Source organism: Arachis hypogaea, chromosome 17 (assembly GCF_003086295.3).
Source record: "Arachis hypogaea cultivar Tifrunner chromosome 17, arahy.Tifrunner.gnm2.J5K5, whole genome shotgun sequence".
Taxonomy (NCBI): Eukaryota; Viridiplantae; Streptophyta; class Magnoliopsida; order Fabales; family Fabaceae; genus Arachis; species Arachis hypogaea.
Window position 1 is genome coordinate 21,943,957 of NC_092052.1, and position 17,138 is coordinate 21,961,094.

At 36.0% G+C, this 17,138-nt stretch overlaps 1 protein-coding gene across 1 annotated transcript; it reads right to left on the reverse strand.

Annotated features, from left to right (window-relative positions):
* Nucleotides 1-3,944: 3,944 nt before the first annotated feature.
* LOC112766892 (protein TIC110, chloroplastic-like) lies at nt 3,945-10,561 on the reverse strand. Its single transcript, XM_025812794.3, is given in 16 exon segments — nt 3,945-4,460; nt 4,574-5,118; nt 5,121-5,544; nt 5,632-5,757; nt 6,008-6,162; nt 6,404-6,620; nt 7,343-7,443; nt 7,546-7,673; nt 7,958-8,052; nt 8,163-8,227; nt 8,605-8,671; nt 8,965-9,063; nt 9,158-9,226; nt 9,341-9,464; nt 9,586-9,645; nt 9,916-10,561. Coding segments are annotated over 16 exon segments (3,006 nt in total). The 5' UTR covers nt 10,404-10,561; the 3' UTR covers nt 3,945-4,217.
* Between the last annotated feature and the right edge of the window lie 6,577 nt (nt 10,562-17,138).

Here is a 17,138-nt window from a genome sequence, read left to right on the forward strand (position 1 = left end):
ATTTATTATTTAAGATTAAAAGAATGTCATAGATTCAACTCTTCTTCTGTAAACCATCAAGAACCTTCATAAATATTTTTGAAACACTGATGTTTCAGTAATTTTAACCATTAATTTTAATTAATATATATTATATATTTTTTATAATTAAAATCAATAAATAAAACTATTGAAACATATGTATTTTAGAAACATTTAAATTTCTTCCAATCATATAATTTATACTCTTTTTGGCTTCCCCTAGAATAAATTTAATTAATTTAATTTTTTCCTATTTTGTTTAGTGGCACAAAAAAAAGTGGAATCCAGCATGGTTAGTATATTTTTACGTATAATAATATTCTATCAATTTAGATGGTGTTATATATATTTAGACAACAATTATGTTAGGTATATTAAAATTAATCACAAAAATTAGTTATTAGTATAAAATATATATTAAAATATAAAATACACATTAAAAATGAGTTAAACAATGTATATATTTATATACAAATGCATGGTGACTAATTTTAATGAGCACATAGCAATAGAGATGGTAACACTATCCGAACACGTGAGTATCTACGTTGTCCCTACCGGCCTTGGTGCAGGGTGAAATGGAGTCGAGTTTAGGTGATACTTGTTCCCTCTTTGCCCTGGTATATATATATTAGGGTAAAAAACGCATATAAGCCAAGGGGAGATTTTTATTACGCAATTCAGCCAAACCAGATTCTCATTCATCAATCAACCAAAGCACACTATAATGTAATTCGAAGCAACAAAATTCGAATTATATTTCTTCATAATTCGAATCGATCTAGCTCGAATTATGCCCAACCATTGCGTACAAGTAGTTCGAATCAAGTTGCTACAAATTACACAACCATAATTCGAATTGTAATTCGAATTACTTGCATATCGTGACATAGGGGAAGTTCGAATCATATCGATTCGAATTACTCATTTTTCGTTACAAATGGTAATTCGAAATAAGTTGATTCGAATTACAAGGGAGTCGCCTATATAAGGAGTTCGAACCAAGGTCATTCGAATCAGTTTTCTATTCTCATACCCCACCAAATCCCAGAGAAAACGACCTAGAATCGGGGTGACAAAGACTTGAGCGGCATATTCAGGCGATGAGGGACGATCCGGAGAGGCTGTATCATTTGGATGGAGTTGCTCATATCGCCGGGGTGATCAACGAAGAGGTTAGTGGTTTTTGATAGTGGTTTTTGATAGTGGTTTATGATAGTGGTTTATGTTAGTGGTTTATGAAAGCGGTATTGCAAGTGGTTTATTTTAGCAGTTTTGCATGTAGTTTGATTGGCGGTTTATGTTAGTGGTTTGGGTTAGTGGTATTGCATGCGGTTTAGTCTATAGGTTTTGTTTGCGGTTTTGTCGATGGTTTATTTTAGCGGTTTATGTCAGCGGTTTAGGTTGGTGGTATTGGAGGTGGTTAACTGAGTGGTTTTGCATGTGGTTTTTTCTAGTGGATTTGCATGTGGTTTATGTTAGTGGTTTTTTGGATGCGGTTTTATGATGCGGTTTTGCTAGCGGTTTACTACATTTTGCTTTGCATGTGGTTTTTAGAAGCGGTCTATGTTTGCAGTTTATGTATGCAATTTTGGTAGTGGTTTACTATATCTTCTATTGCATGTAGTATTTGTTAGTTCTTTACGTCATGAATTGTATATGTTAGTGGTATTGTAATTCGTTCTAATTATGCGGTCCATGTAATGCGCAGCCCCGGCGTTGCATATCGAGCATGCGACGGCAGCAGGGGATGCGACTTGATGAGAGGTACATTCCGTACTTGCAGATGGCCGGATTATACCATCTTGCGAGACTGAACGACAGATAGTTCCGATTAGACGAGCCCCTTGTGAGTGCATTCGTGGAGCGGTGGCGTCCGGAGACGCACTCACTCCAATATCATCGCCAGACTCATCAGCAATCATATCCGGCTCAACATCATCATCCTCTAGATCATCAAACAATCCGTCTCCAACCCCAACCGGTGCAGCACATTGTACTGAGGTCGGAAGAAGTTCCCATGTTCCAACCTCGTTGCCAACACCGCCGTTGATATCAACAGCGAACGAAGGGGAGGCGACAGGCTGGATGGGTGGCTCGTACGCAGGGACGGAGGAAGAAGCAACGGCAGGTCTAGAGCTAGAACCGGCTACCGTGGCTAAAGTGTTGGTATTCCGGTTCGAACCCCCCGAACTGGATACCACGTCAACCAACTTTGCCAACAGCTCTGGTGTCCTCACCTCAGGAAACTGCCGGCGACAATGAAACATGACCTGCAAGTCCTCATCACTCCCGATCGTGAAACAATCATACTTCACGGTATCTTGGAGCACCATGATTGAAATGCGATAGAAAAACTTCTTAACCCTTTTCACACCTTCCAGACCAAGTTTCAGCAGTACAGAGCTAACAATGTCATCATAGCTCGTCGTAGGCCTCACGATAATACAGAGAGGATCCTTATCGGTGAACTTCACACCGGACCGAGTTTTCCTTTTAATCAATTCTCTGTGGTGAACCAATACTAGAAAACTGTCCTCACTAGCCATCTGACCCCTCTAATGAGAGCAACTCACATTCACATCATATATATACAGGTCTGGTTCACAGTAATTCGAATCATCCTCATTCGCACTATATATATATAATTCAAATCAACTTATTTCGAATTACCATTTGTAACGAAAAATGAGTAATTCGAATCGATATGATTCGAACTTCCCCTATGTCGCGTTATGCAAGTAATTCGAATTGATTAAATTCGAATTATGGTTGTATAATTCGTAGCAACTTGATTCGAACTACTTGTACGCAATGGTTGGGCATAATTCGAGCTAGATCGATTCAAATTATGAAGAAATATAATTCGAATTTTGTTGCTTCGAATTACATTATAGTGTGCTTTGGTTGATTGATGAATGAGTATCTGGTTTGGCTGAATTGCGTAATAAAAATCTCCCCTTGGCTTATATGCATTTTTTACCCTATATATTATATGTAGAATAATTAATAATATTGTATCATATTTAAGTTTTTACTTTAATTTATATTATATATGTAATGATGGCTATATAAATTTTGAAATTTAATTTTATTTATTAAATTTTAATAATTATAGAGGCAGGGTGAGTACCCACAAAAGACGGGTTAAGGTTTAACTTTTTACTACCATAAATAGAAACAAAACAGGTTATATGCGAATTATTATATAATGAAGTAGGATCGAATAGGACAAAAATCCGTCCCTGTCCGCTTCATTGCTACCCCTACATAACATTTTTGTTTAAACAATCTTGTTGATTTTCTAATATACTATTTTATCCATGGTGTTGTTCAACATTATCCTTTTTGTCGAGGAGACTATTTTCATGCTATAAATATGTATGTTCTAAAACATATAGAATTTTTTTTAAAAAAAAAATTATACATATTTCAAATGGTGCTTGTTATTATGGAATACTATTTTTATACTTTATGATAAAGTATAGTTATAATTCAATAAAAAAGAAATAACATGTTAGGTATTAATTTTTGAATGGATCAAATTTAAAACAAAATATCACTTTCTCGTAATCAAACTCTAATGTTTTATGAAGAAACAATATTAGTCTACTTTATATAAGAACCCATCATCTCACTCATCAAAAAACAACTAATCCAATGATATTAATATTATGCATATTTCTAAAACCAGAACATAGCGTAATTGAAAAATTCCACATCTCGACCATTGATGAAAAAATCTATATCAATTCAACATTCAAAGCAAAATAAATACACAATATTTCTTTGAGAATACACTTTACCCTTCCAATGCTACAGATTACAGAATATTGTCTCCACACAAATTGTGATGTAGGCTAATGATGAAAATACATGTTATCACGACCCAAAATAGAAGGGGAGTAAAAACGTTACAAAAATTTTAAGAGGAAAAATAGGATATGGTATTGTTTGACAGTAATTTTACTCATCTTCACTCATTAGTCATTATAATCAAAAAGAAAAATACCGCAACCTATTAATTTAACTGTTACAATATAATGCTTATCAGAAATTTCAACACCTAACACTGCGATCATCTTTATTCTGAAGAATTACATCATAATCGTTTCTCTTTCACTACTGCTGAACAAAAAATGGCAGACTTGTGGCAGCTACCAATATGCCTAACGGCAAACATTTTAATACAACACTCAGAATACAAAGTTCTCTTCCTCAGCAGTACTATTGAGCAAAGCATCTCCAACATCCTTAAGAGCAGCTGCTGTAGAATCACTTATGCCGAGCAGATACTGCAATCGCGCCAATTTCTCAGGAGCCGGATCACTCTTCAAGTATATAGTGTATAAATCAGCAAGTTCCTCTGGCACTTCCCATGATTGCGGTTGTGCAGGTACTGCTTTGTCACAAGCCAGCAAATCATTGAGAGAAGAAACCTGCACATGCAATCAAAGGCACAAAGCAATCACATTGACTATGTCTATCTGTAACGACCGAATCCAGAAATATATTCGCACAAGTATACATGAAGCTTTAGAAAATTACTTACCACTCCTGGATGTTTTCTCTGTCTTAATAGCGACACGGCCTGGACAAGTGAGTTTTTTAATCTAGCTTGTGCGAGCTCACGAACAACCCCTCTTGCTTTCTCTTTGTTAATGTTGAGATCCACTGGGATTTTTTCATATACTTCATCCTCATCAAACTCTCCGGTGCCTGACGAGAAAATATCCTCAACAGTTTTTTTGAAGAGGGTCTCCCTCAAGTTCTCGGATACCATGCTGTCTAACTCAACATTGGCTTCCTTAAGTTCTCTAATCTGCTTAATATTGAGCCTTCCTTGTGTCACAGCAGTTTCAATGGCCGCTGCCATCTTTGTGGTGGTTATACTCTTGATTATTTTCTGAGCATATTCTTGAGGTAAACCTACTTGCTTCTGCAGGTTATTAAGCTGCTCCACCCTGGCCTTCGTTAATTGTCCATCAGCTAAAATTACCTCAGCTTGTTGTCTAAATGCTTGCTCGGCTAGACTCCTATGTACTTCAACTATTTCTTTACCACTCAATCCCAGGATCCCACCGAGCTGATTTAGAAAATATATTCTGAATCATCCTTCTTTGTAGTGATCTGAGCACCAAATGGAACCCTTGTCACTTCACCGGTTAGACAGTAAAGTAAGTAAGTCTTGTAAAGATCAGTCCTGTCCCTTTCTGGAAGGTCATCTTTAAGAGTAATTTCTGTCTGGCCAGGCTTTCCCAACTTTTCCACGAGTTCTTTGTCTGGTCTAATTTTTTTGAGTGTTTGAATTGAATCCCATTCTTCATCTTCTGTTGTCACAACAATATCCTCCTTCACTAGTTCTTCAGTTGAGTCATCAGCCGACTCCCCTTTAATGTCCTCCACCAACTGAGTCACCACCAAGGTGTTGAAAGCTATCATCTTCTTCAGTTCCTTCGCAGACTCTGTACGACTTCCTGCTGATCGTGCACGTTTTATGTAGTTAATAAATATCTGCCTTACCTGTAATGATACAGAAACAGCTAGCAAGTTATAAGCCTATTCAAATTCTAAAATTGAGAATAAAGGTCCTGATAAATGGATACTCACTGCCTTGCTTGCAATAGACATAGCAGTCTCCCTGGTAAGTCGCAAGCCATGTGCTGCTTTTCGTACGGATTTCTTGGTTTCAGCATCATATCCATCAACCCCGGATGCAATTGCTTCTCTGACAACCTATTGAAGAAGATGCATGAATTAGATTAGTAATATATATCAATAAATGTAGGGATAAGCACTAAGAAGACAACACTTAACTTGGTCAAATATGATTCTGTTATAACCGATTCTATTGGAGAGTCAGAGGCGTTAATTAGGTACTTTACTATATATACAAATATTGATTATTGGTTTATATAAGTGAGAATTAACAATGCATGACTGATTCAATAACAATTAGATACATCTTTTCTCTCGTTCAATATACCTTTTGAAACAAACTGCCACAGATATCTGCATGAGCTGCTTCAACAGTCTGTTGAGGTACACACAGCATCACACGTAGCCTCAACAAAGCTTTAACATCTTCCTCACTGAGCTCCCCATCAGCCACACATTGCTGAAGCTTTTGCCGGTAAATTTCTTTAAATGAGAAGGTATAGTTAGATTGCATTTTAATGAAGTAATTAAGAATTTAAAAAGAATAACAAATGTAACAGCCACATCATGTTAAAAGTAAGACTAATAATCACATGCATGTATATTTTTGCTACAATCCACACATGAATTGGAACTTACAAATCATAAAGTGTTTAATAATTCAAGCCTGATATTCTCTAAAACCTCCTGTGAACATGACAGAAGATATAAGAGTAAGTCTTACCTTCATGAAGTTCACCGGCCTTTTCTGGATCAAAATGCAATTCATCACATAGCTTTTGAAGGAATGCTGCTTTGCTATCTGCCATCTCTAACTCGCCATCTGTGACAGACTGTGCAAGTCGTTTACGATATACCTTGGATGTAACATCAAGTGAAATGGCTTCTGCCTCGCGTTTGCCCAATCCAAATATATTTCTCAATTGATTTAGTACAGCAATCTGAAATAAGTTGTAAACATATTAATGAATGTTTACAGAGATCAAGTTTCCATCTCAAACCAATAACAACCTATAGAGTAATGAATATCATGCTTTTCAGCACAAAGTTATGTGGCTTTGCTTGACTAAATGCTGATTCATGAAAACAGAATTAGACTGCATGTACTATATTTAAGTTGAAATCTTATGCTTGTGCAACTTAACAGCACATAATCCACCTGATATAAAGCTAAGCAAGGACCCAAGAATTGTTTTATGAAGCTAAAATATACCCACCATAAACAACTAACTACCTTACACTGAAGTTCTGAAAATAAATACTTCAATTGAAAAATTGACATGAATTTATGGTTAACAAGGATTCACTAGCATGTATTGAAAAACCTGTTCAATCAGAATTTGGTGTCAAGAGGAAGATTGAAACATGGTACACAGAAACAAAAATGCAGGAGGCTTACACCAATAGGAAGTGTAAGTAAAATTTTAAGTTATACGATTTTAAGAAAGCATGGCATCAATATATAGCAATCTAAACTGAAATTTAATCTATCCAGTCCATATATCAATATCTTCCGCATGATCCGATACAATTTTTTCAGGAAATGAACTGTTCAACCAAAATAACTCCTAGGAGAACATGGACCCTAACTCAAGTTCAAAAATATCTTAGTTTATCAACAAAGTACACATTTGCTTTACACTAGAATATTATGGCGATTTACCTTATTATCTTCCATGCGCCCACCAGATAAAGCATCTGAAACATATGCCCTGTAAAGAAGTTTCAAGTCCTCTATTTTTCTATCACCGTCATACTCACCACCTATGCCACATATTGATTGAAGTTAACATCACAATTGCAAAGTAAAAGAATAAAACAAGATCAAAGGTAAATAAATAACATAACAACAGATAGTCAAGATACCTATTAAAGAAACTGGACCGACACCACGGGCAAACCGATCCACATCTATCTGGTGCTGGAATGAGATAAGTAAATTATTGAATGACCATACCCTATCAAGCTCCTCAACTGCTTGGCTGACCCCAGGACTGGAAATAGAGACAGTTAGAAGTGGCAAATTCAAATTTGCAACATCTGAATACATTAAGAAATGAACAGTAAAATTAAGGAAACAAGTGGCGAGGAGAAGAATATCTAGAAATTTAAGATGCAAGCATCCTTTGCAAATGTTAACATGGTAGGCATGGGCAATTGTTGATGAAAAACCCACAATGACCTGATCCCTTAATTGAAAGAATATCTGGGTCAAGAAAACTATCGACATTATTACATTGGGGATTTTAAGAAGACTTTCAAGAACCACGAATCTTACACTCCTCTAGTGCGAGATTTAAGAACACCAATCGCTGTGGTAATATTTTCCTCCACCAATTTCCTTGTGTGCTCTCTAAACAAGTTCCCCGCAACCTTCAAAAAAAAAATTTCCTTTAAATTAATGAATAAATTATGCTACACCACAGAACTATATGATAGCAACAAGAACACTAGAAATTTATGAAAGATATAAGAGATTGCACCTCATCAGAAAGGCGATATAAAATTTGAGCTTCCCTAAGTGCAACAAGTTGTCCTGCATCAATATCTGACAAGAATATTATTGGTTAGCACCAAGGAAGATGAAACAATTTGCAACTCCTTAAGATTACTAAATGATAAATTTCGTTTGTTTGGATAATACCAATTTTAGAGAACACAAAACATAGAGCAGCATAGCAAATGAACATAACTAGAACCTTTTTAGGCGTTTGGTTAATATGATAATTGCACCAAAAATAAACATAAGAATATAATACATAATCATGTCTCATCATTAATATAAGTTGGACCAACAGGCAAACAATATTCCCATTAACAAGCCAAACTCAAACTAGAAAATAGATGACAATTTGACAATACGACAAAATTTTAGTTAACTGAGCACTTTTAAAACCAAATAAGGCTAGATGCTTTCACAATTACCTCTGCCAACTGAGTTCAGCTTCGCAGCATACAATCGCTGAGCATTGTCACGGACAGCTACTTCAACCTGGTAAATAGATAATAATTAACAACTAATCCGAACGGAAAAAAATGACAGCAAAGAATAATAAAATCATAAGAAATGAGACCACCATCCACGTCAGTTTGTCAAGTTTAACAAGCAGCACAAAGTGCAATTCAAGCAGAAAATCAGTTCATGCTTTTACCAGGTAAATAAAAATACCTGATCATAAATCTATGCTCGTATACTAGCCTCATTGAAAATTAAAAATACAACTCACAAATCACAATACACTGAGCCCCATTTGATACATAATTAGTAAATTATTAAGTAGATACCTGGGAATCAGTGACCTTGAAAACACGCTTCCAAGGCAGAAGGAATGATGATGCATCTCCAAATACAAGATTCGACACATAAATCAACTTTTGAAACGCCTGCACTGGAGACTCACTAAAAATGGTCAAGCTCCAAATATTTAATTTAAAGCCAGCATGGTATCAAAATTTAGTTGCACCACAACTGACTTACCCGGCGTTGTTCAATATCAGCATCACGGTCCCCAACTTCCAGCCTTTGCCTGAAGATTTTCCTACCAATCTGGTTCAGTCAACAAGCAACAAACTAATAAGAGGTAAAACTGATTTCACTCCAAAATAAGAGAAAAAGAATAATCCTTTTCCACATGTATGTCCACAATTAAGACAAGAATACCTCCATATGCATAGCTGCTGCATCTGGGTCATCAATCCCTATGGAATTCTTGAAACTGATTATCCTATCAACCTCATCACCTTTAAGTTCCTCACCACCAGGAGGAAGGACAGACGACACAAACCTTTTAACCATCGGAAAAGAAAAACAAGCAAATGAATCATGTGATGCATAACTATAGCCAAAATCATTATCACTACCCAAGCCTGCTAACAAGCAACAAGTCAACAAAAAAAAGTACTCACTCGGCGTAAATATCACAAATCTCTGCCTTAAAAGCCTCATCTTGCTTGCTCACACCATACCTGAAGGGGAAAAAAAAAAGTCAGCTAATTTCACAATGAACCATTCTAGCAGAAACTAAACCGAGTAAAAATTACTCGAGTAGCTATTGTATAATGGTAAAGCATCAATTTTAAAAATGCATTTTTTTCCTTCCAAGTTTATGACATTTTATTTTGCACTAAAAGTACTTCATTAAATTAAATTCTCATTTTTCAAATTAGTTTGACTTAACTACTATCGACGCTTACAATTTCAGAAATAAAAAAATGTTAATAGCAATTGAGACTAACCTATTGGCAATGCCTTCAATATCTTCCTTCTTCAACTTCGAAGGGTCATCAATTCCAGCAACGTAGTTATGCAAATTCACCGCCGCAACCTGCGGAGCAGAGGCGTTCAGTGCATACGCTGCGGCACCACCGGCGGCGCCTAGAGCGACAGCACCGCCCAACGCGGCAGTTCGACTGCCACCAAAGCGCGTCCCGAGGCCATACCCGGCGGCGACAGCGCCGGCAACGATGACGGCGGAGGTGGCTAGCCTGACAGGCGGCGACAGCTTGTCAACGAGGACTTCGAGTCCCTTGAGGTCCTTCTGCGGTTTGGACGGCGGTGGTGACGGCGGAGGGGGAGAAGAGGATGAGGAAGTGCGGTCATCGGAACAGCGAGGGAAGGAGACCCTGAAACGGCGTCGTTGGTGGTTTAAGGTTGTTGGTTGGAGGAAGGGAGAGGGTGATAGAAGAGAACGGGAAGATGAAGGAGTGAGGGTGGAAGGGTTCATGGTTATACGGATAGAAACGACGTCGTTGTGCAGGTGAAGAGTGTGAAGAGTGTGGAGAGTGGAGTTTATAGGGTTTAACGAAAATGAATGAGATGCGACTTGAGATGGAAGAAGAGGATAGACTTGTTACTTGTTTTGGGGTAGGTGGGGTCATGCCCGGAATATTAATGAAGTTTTGGGGATTACTTGCTATTATCATAGAATATGTGCTCATAAAATGAAATATTCTCGGATTTATGACTTATATATGTTAAAATGTCATTAAAATTTATTGATTTTAACTATCACTTTTAACAATTAATCAATTTTTTTTTAATTTAATAATTTAACAACATACATTAACTCATATTTTTAAATATTAACGATTAATTAAACACAAAAAATAATAAATTTTGATGGTCTTTTAATATATTTCTTAAAAAATAACTATTATTTTTAAAAATATTTATTATATATAGTAATATAATATGTATAAATTAATTAATAAATAATTATAATATAAAAATAACAATACAGATCCATTTAACACAATTTCAAGAGGTGTTAGTAATTTTACCGCAGCAACAACGTAACTCATATATTTTGGAAAACTTTAATGCTAGTATTGATCAAAGTGAAAAAAATAGAGGTAGTCTTAAATCACAATCTTCTATAACAGATTTTAATTATTTTATTAGTGATAATGCTTTACTTGACTTGGGAATGATTGTTAGACCTTTCACTTGGAGTAATAAGCGGAGAGCAAGCGAATTTATTCAAGAACGATTGGATAGAATCTAAGTGGCAGAAACATGGCTGCAACTGTTCCCTAATCCAACAGTTCTTAGATTGTCCAAGACAGATTCTGACAATGTCCCTCCCCTTTTTGACACTAATCCACAAACTGAACATTCAAAAAGAAGATTTAAATTCCAGACCCAATGGTGTGAGGAGGATTCAGTCCAAATTTTAATTAGTGAGGTTTGGAACATAGAAATTAAAGGCTCCCCTATGTTTCGACTAGCTCAAAAGTTTAAACTCGTTCGATACCAGTTGGTCATATGGCAGAGGAGTAGTCTTTCAAACTCTAAAAAATAGATTGATGAAATTACAGGACAGCTAAAAAAAATGAAGGCATCAGATTTAATGGGAGGTCTTGAAATCATGGAACTTGAGCAAAAATTAGAGAGAGCCTACTTGAATGAAGAGCTATATTGGAAGGATAAATCTAGAATTAAATGGCTAAAAGAAGGAGACAAAAACACTAGCTTCTTCCATCGAAAATTTAAGGCTAGATTTAGGAGGAACAAGATTTGGAGACTCAAGGCTAAGAATGGAGAGTGGGCTACTTCTAATGCAATCATCGCAAGGGTGGCAGAAGAGTATTTCAAGGGCATCTTTACTTCCACAAATCAGGCAAATTCTGGGCCTTTTTTCTTAGACTTTGAGCCTAAAGTTACAGCTAGCATGAACCGTAGGCTACAACGTCCGATCTCTTTTGAGGAAGTAAAGAAAGCTACCTTTAGTGTACACCCGCAAAGTGCTCTAAGAAAAGATGAGATGACAGCTAAATTATTCCAATTTTACTGGGATACTATGGGTGAGGATATATTCAAGGTAGTTAGAAGTTTCTTTTGAGGAGGGCGCATTTTAAGGAGTTTCAACCACACTAACATCTGTCTCATTCCTAAGATTTCTGATGCTTGTGATATGTCCCAAGTACGACCCATTAGTTTATCCTCTGTATTCTACAAAATCATCTCTACGATACTGGTTCATAGATTACAAAGGTGTATGAATAAACTTATTAGCCCTAGTCGGAGCGCATTCCTAAAGGGGAGACACATTTCAGTTAATATCCTGATAGCACATGAGTGTATGCACTACCTCAAACAGAAAAAGAGAGGTTTAGAGTATGAGATGGCCCTTAAACTTGACATGAGTAAAGCATATGACAGGGTTGAGTGACAATTTTTATGGTTTATCATGAAGAAGATGGGATTTGATTCTACGTGGATAGGTTGGATTCATGAATTGGTAACGACAATTTCTTACTCTGTGGTTGTGGAAGGCCAACCATACAGATTTTTTAAACCAAATAGAGGCATCCGTCAGGGTGACCCTCTATCTCCTTTTCTTTTTCTATTTTGTGCAGAAGGCCTTTCCTTCTTGCTACACAAAGCAGAGCAAAACCGGCACATTCAAGGGATCCAGATTACAAGAAGATGTCCTAAGGTTAATCATTTACTTTTTGTAGATAATTCTATATTATTCTGTAAGGAATCAGAAGACAATTGTGGGAGGATCTTAGATTTATTAGGGGATTTTGAAAGCTTCAGTGGCAAAAAAGTTAACCTTAATAAATCTGTAATATTTTTCAGCAATAACTCTCCTCATGATATACGCACATCACTTGCTATTACCATGAATATTTCACACATTGGAGCTCAAGACAAGTATTTGGGATTGCCTTCTTTAGTAAATAAATCGAAAAAGGCCACCTTTTCTGCTGTCAACGAAAGGGTTATCAAAAAGGTCCAAGGCTGGAAATGATGTCTCTTATCTAATAGAGGAAGACATGTATTACTAAGGGCGGTAGGAGAAGCAATCCCGATATATACCATGTCTTGTTTCAAACTTCCATATAATCTAATCAAGAAAATTCATGGCATTCTTAATCAATTCTGGTGGGGTCAACAAGCTGCAGAACGTCGTATGACTTGGATTAGTTGGGATACAATGACAAAGGCTAAGAAAGAAGGAGGGATTGGCTTTAAAGACCTACATGCACAAAATTTGGCTCTTCTAGGTAAACAATATTGGAGAATTGCCACTAATCCTAATTCTTTATTATCTAGAATCTTAAAAGGAAAATATTTCAGATATAATTCTATTCTAGATGCAGAGTTGGGGTCCTTACCTTCTTGGGGATGGAGGAGTATCCTTGCAGGTAGAAGTGTCATTGAAAAGGGTTTAAACTAGAGAGTTGGTTCTGGAACAGCAATCCGAATCTTTAGAGATCCATGGCTCCCACCTCCGTATCCATTCTTAGTACCACCTCTTACAAGTCAGTCCTAAGTTGGACATTCAATCTTCTTAGTTCGAGATCTGTTCTCTGCACATAAGCAATGGAATTAGTCCCTAATTAATTCAATATTCTCTTAAGATGTTGCCCAGAGAATTCTATCTACAGTACCAAGAGAAGGGGAGAATGAAATTCAATGGACACTCAACTGATCCAAGATATATGATGTAGCTTCAGGATATAGAGTTGCTTACCTTTTTCACCATGTTTTTTGATATTAAGCCGAAAACGGATTAGGAATTTTTCTTTTCTCAAAATTAGAATTGGCGTTGTAAGTATAGTTCCCAACCCAACAATTGGCCAACAATCAAATTTAATTCTAAAAGATAGTCACAATCAAAACACAATAACCGGGAGTTTGAAATCCCAGGTCGTCTTTCCTAGGAGTTACAAATGAAGTGCTAAGATTATTGGCTATGATTGATTGCAAGAGAAGAAAGAAGTGTAAATAGTAAGAAACTAACTTAACATGCAAGAAATTAAATGAAAACAATTAATGATCATGCAAGGAATTAAAAGTCAAAGCAATAAAAGTCAAAGCAATTAAATGCAAGGAAAGAAAAATTCAAATGCAAGAAACCTCTTGGCAAGGATTGGGAGCTAAGGTTACCCCTAGTCATTGACTACAAACACATGATGATTATGAAGAGTTAATCCTACTTAGTCAACCCTACATCGAGGATAAGTCAAATAGGCATAGTTGATTCCAATCCCTAAGTCCTAGTCAACACTATTAATGGGTCACTTAAAGTTAAGGGAAACCAAATCAACTAACTACTCTAATGTATCAACAAGAATGGACATCAATGACTCAAGGGTCACCAAAGTCCTCAATACCAAGCCAAGAGTGAAGAAAAACTATGTAAAAACTAGGCCAAGCATTTTGTCAAACACTTGGTGTGCATAAGAATAAAATAATATTAAAATGAATTAAAAATAAAATCTAACTACCAAAAGCAAGAAAATGATAATAACAACTAAAGGAAGCATTAAATGAACATAAAACATAAATTACATTAATAAAAATTAAAGAAGTACAAAAGTGTTCATAAAATGAAAAATGACATAAAAGAGAAATGAAGAAGAAGAACTAAGAGAACTAAAAAAATAAAGCAAGGAAACATAAATGAAACTACATTAAGACAAGAATTAAAGAGAAGTTAACTAAACCTAACCTAATTCTAGAGAGAGAGAGGAGAGTTTCTCTCTTTAGAAACTAAGAGAAAAACATAGAAAAGCTAAACCTAATTGCCCCCTTGTTTCCACTTGAATTGGGGTTGAAATAGCTTCAAAAATGAGCTGGATTGGGTTTTGGAGGCCCAGAATTTGCCCCTAGCGATTTGCATTAATGAGCTCACGTGACTCGGGTCACGCATATGCATGGGTCACGCGTACGCGTCGCCTAGCTCGCACTTGTGCGCGCGCTGACGATCGGGTTTCTGTCGGTAAAGAATTTTTATAAAAATAATCGCGTTGTAGATATAGTTTCTAAACCAACAGAGAATCCTTTCGTACAAAAACTTTGGTTGTCACAAGTAACAAAACCCAATATAATTTATAACCGAAGTATTTAAACCTCGGGTCGTCTCTCAAGGAATTGCAGGGAAGTGTATTTATTATTGGTTATGGGTTTTTCTGAGAAGATTTTTGAGTTTGAGAACAGAAAAATAAATAATTGTAATTTAAAGCAGTGAAAATTAAAAAGAGAATTTATATAATTAATTAAAAAGCCTTGACCGGGGGTGTGATTAATTGGAAGTTCTATCCTTAATGGATTTTCTCAAGTGTAGTGTCAAGAGGTTGTTGTTTTCACTTAGTTAACCCTTACTGAGTAAAGGAAAGTCAAGTGATTGAACTGACTCTTATCCACAAATCCTAGTCCTTTCCCTTGGGAAGGTCTAGCGTTAGTAGATACAGAATTAGCCAACAATGTCCAATTTAACTAAGCACTTAAGCATTCCACTTCAAGTGCCTCCTCTTAATCAACCCCCATGTCAAGTGGAAAATCTACTCCATTGACATGGATACCAATTTCACATAATAAATGACTAAATAAATACTTGAAGATAATCAAACAAATAATGAGGTAAATAGAAAAATACTCTTTGCATTAATAATGTCATAAAAGCTTTCCAATTGTAACTCTGAATAAGGATTTAAGATATAAAAGAGTAGAGATGATAATTGAAATAAAACTGGAAGCAATTAAATAAACAATAAAATTTAAATGGAAAAAATACTATGGAATAAATGAAAATATAAGAATCCTAATTTAAAGGAACATTGAACCTGGAATTTGAGAAGAAGTTGAAATCCTAATCCTAAAACTTATGAGAGAGGAGAGGGCCTCTCTCTCTCTAAAAACTACATCTAAAATCTAAAAATTATGTATATTGAATGTTCCATCAATTTGTTCTCTTCGTTCTGTTTGATTCCCCCATTCTCTGGCTTGGATTTGGGCCGAAAAAGGGTCCAGAAATCGCTGGGAGTGACTTCTGCAATTTTCTGCACGTGGCGTCCGTCACGCGTACGCGTGGGTCACGCGTTCGCGTCATTTGGAGTTTTTCCTGGTCACGCGTACGCGTCGCTGGCATTTTGCGCTAGACACGCATCCGCGTCGTCCACGCGTGCGCGTCGCTGCCTTTTCTTCAAAACTCCATTTTTGTGCTTTCCTTCCATTTTTGTATGTTTCCTTTCTATCCTCTAAGCCATTCCTGCCCTATGAAGCTTGAAAATACTTAACACACAGATCACAGCATCGAATGGTAATAAATGATAATTAAATTTAATATTTTTAAAGCATAGGAAACATGTTTTCACACATATCCACACCAGCTAACAACACACAGAAACCCAGAAATTTATAGAGAAAACAGATTCAACTTACAACAAATCTATTAAGTTTCATTCTTGATTTTGAGGGACACTTCTTGTGATACGAGTCAATGACAGGAAATTTTCTCTTTTTAATATCCACCATCTATATCTACCAATGTTCTCCGTAGCAAATCGGGGCAAATATCTGAAGTTTGGCTAGACGGAACAATGTTTTAGTTTAATTGGCACCTACAGAAATAATTGTAATAAGAAGTTTTAGAAACGAAAACTTACATATGGATGGGATGCCAATTTTTTCATGTCCAAATAAGGGATGAACATTTTGTAATCCTGAATGTCGAAGGGCTTTTTTGTTTTTTATGTAAGAACTCGCAGTCATGATTCCCCAAAGCCATATTCTGCAGAATTTGTATAACACCGAAAGAAATAGTTACTACACACAATATATTACATAAATACACTGAACTTTGAGCTTAATACACCTTACCACAATATCAAGGAGAGATAGTAAAGTTGTTCTTCAAATTTTTTAATTCTTTTTTTGTTGAGAATTAGACACATTGCAGTCACAATCTAGAAAAATAAAAAACCCAAATTAATTACATCAACATTGGAGTCACAACTCATAATAAAATCATTAATCTTATTTTAAGATTACCTCAGCTTTAATATATGTACTAGCTTTTAAAGACAAGGCTGAATGATGGCACGGGAAATGCTTTCGGTATAAAGGATGTTGTCCTGGCCATTATCACCAATGCAGCAGTGATTTGAGGGGGTGGTTAACTGCATGTTGACATATAAAATACTATAAGAATAAGAATAGACGAATG